We start from the raw sequence: 5,000 nt of genomic DNA on the forward strand, positions 1-5,000 counted from the left end.
GGTCCTCCCTTCGAATCTGAATTTTTTTGTAATTCGATGACTTGACCTATTGCACCCCCCCCCCCCGTCAAACACGTGCTTATATTACTTAATCATTTAATCCGACGCTGCTGTATGTCAAAAATTACTGTCTGTCTGTCTCTCAATTTGTCTATTTGAATATCTATTTGCCTTCTCTTTCTCTGTCTGCTTTTTTGGTCCGTTTATCCTACTCACACGCCTAGATTCCCGTTTTTCTCTCTCTTACATTCACCATCCCTCAGTCCCTTTTACTTTCCAGTTTCAATCCATCTATATCTCTCTCTATTTCTTTCCTTTTTCACCTTTTCTCTCTCTTTTCTCTACTTCTTTCCTTTTTCACCTTTTCTCTCTCTTTTCTCTACTTCTTTCCTTTTTCACCTTTTCTTCTACTTTTATTCATCTTTTTTTTTTTTTTATCGCTTACGAGGAATTTTCATTTTAAGTGCCATGTTTAGGTGCCGCTTACCTGAGTGATGGATCGTTCAAACGCCTTAAAGTTTCTCTTGGGAAATACAAGCCTAAACAAATCTAATCAAGTAAATTCTATTTTTCAAAGGTATTGAAAGATTAGGAAAGTTATTTTTTTATGATTGTATGTTTGGTTTATCATTATAACAACTTATGTCTGAATTTCGGGGCTTGGGACTACGAACCTAAACAATAGAAGCCCAAATAGTCCAAAAAGGATATCTTTAGTTTTTTTTTCTTTCTTCTTCTTTCTATTTCTTAAAATATTTTATCTCACTTTATTTTGAATTTCATTCAGGGACTACTAGCCTAAAAAAATAAGAAGCCGAAGAACTGTCTAAAAAAAGTGATTTTTTTTTCGTTATTCTCGGTCTTCCTCTTTCCAGTTTTATCTATCTTATCTCATTTCCTATCCTCATTTTCATTTTATTTTCATTTCTATTTTATCTTTTCAAAATTTTATCCTGGATTTTTTTTTTCTCTTTCCATCTTAGGTACGGCTTTGATGACGGCGATGACAGTCTGGAGGATGACCTTTACTCCTTAGCCAAAGATGACGTTCTTGACCAGGCCCACCAGCAGCAGCAGCAGCAGCAGTGTCAGCAGCATCAGCCCTGTCAGCAGACTCAGCAGCATCAGCAGTGTCAGCAGGCTCAGCAGAATCAGCAGTGTCAGCAGACTCAACAGTGTCAGCAGACTCAGCAACATCAACAGTGCTTACAGCATCAGCAGTCTCAACAACATCAGCAGTGTCAGCACCATCACGGCAGCCAGCGTCAGCAACATCAGCAGTGTCAGCCGCGTCATCATAACCAGCCGCAACAGCAATACTGCGAGCAACATCACCGTCAGAAAGATGATCAGCAACACTCTTCTCAACATCAACAACAGAAGTCTCCGCAACAGAAGTCTCCGCAACAGAAGTCTCCGCAACAGAAGTCTCCACAACAGAAGTCTCCACAACAGAAATTTCCGCAACAGAAGACTCAACAACAGAAAAACTACCACCATTTCCAACAGCACTACCATCACCAAGAATGTTGTCAGCCCAATGCCAAGATTCCTTGTGTGTGAACTTGTTTTATTTCTTTCTTTCTTTTTTTTTTTTACTGCTAAATTAATATTATTTCCTTTTTTAAAGACTATTTTTCTTTTTTTCTTTTTTTTTCCTTTTTTTTCTTAAACGCCATGACTTTCATTCTTGCCCATTCTTCATTTTCATTTCGTTTCTTTTTCCCTCGTTTTTTTCTTTCTGTCTTTTGCATTCCCTCCATCTTTTGTTCTATTAGTCTTTCACATCTATGTCTTTCTTTTTAGTTTAAATACGAAATGTTTTTTTTTCTTTTTTTAGATTAATTATCGCTTTATATATATATATATATATATATATATATATATATATATATATATATATATATATATATATATATATACATATTATTTTGCACTCGTTTTATTTTTCTGTAACTTTTTTATTCTCCAATATTTCCAATTACCTTGGGCCTCTCTTTTCTAAAAGCTCTATAACCCAAGTTGACCTGGGCCTTCTCTCTTGATATATATATATATATGCATATATATATATATATATATATATATATATATATATATATATATATATATATATATATATATATATATGTATCTATGTGTGTATGTGTGTCTGTGTGTGTGTATGTATGTGTATATATATATCCTTTATCATTCTCTCTTTCTTATTATTCACTTTCTCTTACGATTTTCTTGTTTTCTCTTTGTTTGTTTCATCTTTTTTGTCTAACCAAGGAACTCAATTCTCAAACGTGACAACTTCTCAAAACAATCTCCCTCAGAATGGCAGCCATTAAAAAGGCAAGATATTTTCATTTTCTTTTTTTTACCCAACACATCATATTGATCCTCTTGAAGATACGCATCTCTGAGTCATGTTAATTCTCTTCTCTCTTTCTCCTACAGACTTCCAGAAATTTCGGAGCTCATATCAAAACAGAAATAGAAAAAACAAAACAGAGATATGTGTCTTCAAAAGTGACATTAATCTAAGGAAATGTGTCTACGGGACTCTGCCATGTGTAGTACGCCCTCATATGTATATCTACATTATAATGTAACATGTAATAATGCATTCAGTATCCATATAGCCTTATGTAAGTAACACTATCACGGTGAGTTGTATGTAGATCGTGCATCTACTAGATTTATTTACCTTTAAATGCTACCGAACAGTAGAATTACATGAACTTGACACCGAACTCGTCTAATGTGTACGGATTGTATATCCATAGACATCTGCTTTACCCTATAATGTTTATTTTCTGCACAATGTCTTATCTTTCACTCATTCTTCCTGCTGTTATTAATGATACTCAGTGACAATTAATTGATAAAAGTGGGCGATAGAGGATGTGTTGCTTTATATTGTAAACTAATGTACAATGTTGGACAACTTTCCGTTTACATGTTTACTGAGCACGCGTTGAGACCGCACACATAAACTAGGGATTTTGCGTTCATTTGCATACATGAACGCAACTGTCTGAATAACTTTTTTCTGTTATTATTGTTGTTATCAAGTAAGTACGCATGTATCTCTATATATTTCTCGCCAAGACAACTAAATAATCATCGTTTACATCCCCCTACATATACATACTTTGTGTTCACAATTAACCGAACGCAGACACCCAAATATTTAGCGGTCAATCACTAGATATGTAGCGTTCAAGTCTAGGAGTCGTAACGTTCATAATTGATCCTATTGCGTTCACAATGTAAACACCAAAACGTACATACTTATTTTGCGTTCACATAACACCAGAGCGGTTACGTTTTAGGCCAGTAACCCACCTACCAAATCAACCGCGATAAACAAAAGAAAAACGAAAAAGTGATAACAATAGATAGATAGACAGATGAATAGATAGATAGATAGATAAAAAAAAAACTCTCACCAGCTATATATAAGCAGAGACAATCGTTCTTTTTGACCTGATTTAAATATTCCATTAGCTTCCCACTTTACGCAAGTCCACCCCTTACAAACTCTCAAGGTTCATAAAGCTTTTAATCTCTCTCTTTGGAAAGAAATTATGCTACAACCTCCTACTTCTGAAAAAGAAAAAGAAAAACAAGAAAACATAATCACAAGTGATAGTTTTATTATTATTATTTTATTTTTTATTTTTTATTCAGAATAACGCGTAGAAAATGTCAGGGTCATCCCATGGTAGGCAAATTTCGTTCTTCGATAATCCATACAGAAGATCTATATTCCCTTCAGCAGAGCCTTTTACACATGGTAATTTGGCACTCAAGGCGAGGGTGTCGGTCACGTGATATTGACACTGGCCTTGCAATATGGCACTTGATGCTGACGATCGAAATATCCACACACAAACAAACCGATAAACAAAACAACCCGGGACCATGGAAGCGAAATCACATATGTTCTGATCAAGTTAATTGGGATGAAGCCAATGAGAGAGAGGATTATATTTTCAAAGAGAAAGTTCGCCTAAAAATGATCAGTTAACGGGAATCTTACTGACTGAATCTAATGAGTTTTCAGACTCATTGAAGGCATTGTCTGTGGAAGAGGCTATTCAGAATACATGATGTTTTAAAGCTGCCTGTACACGCTTGATGAGACATATATAAATATTCTTTGTGAAATCCTAAATACAGTATGATTACTGTATCGTCATGATACAGGAGAGATCATTTCTGTAATTACCACGAAGGAGAGATATAAACAGATACATAACCAAAAAAAAGAAGAAAAAAAAAAAGAAAGTCAAAGGAGGATAAAAAAACAGACAGAGATAGAGAGAGAGAGAGATAGCCAGACAGACAGCCAGACAGACAGACAGCGGCAGAAAGTAGCCAGCCCACACACAGTCTGAGTTGTGGATGTCAGGAGACGCGGTCTGGTTGACAAGATGTAATCAAACGACAGTCAGCTGGTTTATCAACATGATAATGACGGCATAATTTCCCGTTTGATGTGCTGCTCGTCTCCGTTGCATGGAGAGGGTGCGTTTCGTTATTGGCACAAGCACTTACTCATTCATTAGAATTCTAAATTCGTAAATGAAAGCTGGTGTGTGTGTGTTTGTGTATGTGTGTGTGTGTGTTTGTGTGTGTGTGTGTGTCTGTGCGTGTGTGTGTGTGCAGACATACTGTACATACATACATAAGGACTACACACACAAAATAGATTATTCATATATATATATATATATATATATATATATATATATATATATATATATATATATATATATATATATATATATAAGGAAGAGGTAAACCAACACGGCTGAGAAGAACTTCATTTCGAAAATTACAACAAACGTTTCGGAGATGCAATCTCCATCATCAGTGCTAAAACAAAACAAAACAGAGGAAAGTTAATTCCAAAACATTAAAACATAAAATAAAGCGTGTACAGGCAGCTTTAAAACATCATGTATTCTGAATAGCCTCTTCCACAGACAATGCCTTCAATGAGT

At 35.1% G+C, this 5,000-nt stretch overlaps 1 protein-coding gene across 1 annotated transcript in view; it reads left to right on the top strand.

Moving 5' to 3' along the window:
* Positions 1-5,000, top strand: part of LOC122251488 (uncharacterized) — a gene marked incomplete in the record, with an annotated part of 106,050 nt that overhangs the window by 100,326 nt on the left and 724 nt on the right. Inside the window, 1 exon segment of the mRNA XM_086552827.1 lies at positions 984-5,000. This exon segment is cut by the window's right edge and continues 724 nt beyond it. Coding sequence (XP_086408953.1) covers positions 984-1,563 — 580 coding nt within the window.

The sequence above is a fragment of the Penaeus japonicus genome, unplaced genomic scaffold (assembly GCF_977035675.1).
Source record: "Penaeus japonicus unplaced genomic scaffold, GWHDUDI00000001_assembly GWHDUDI00000027, whole genome shotgun sequence".
NCBI classification, from domain to species: Eukaryota; Metazoa; Arthropoda; class Malacostraca; order Decapoda; family Penaeidae; genus Penaeus; species Penaeus japonicus.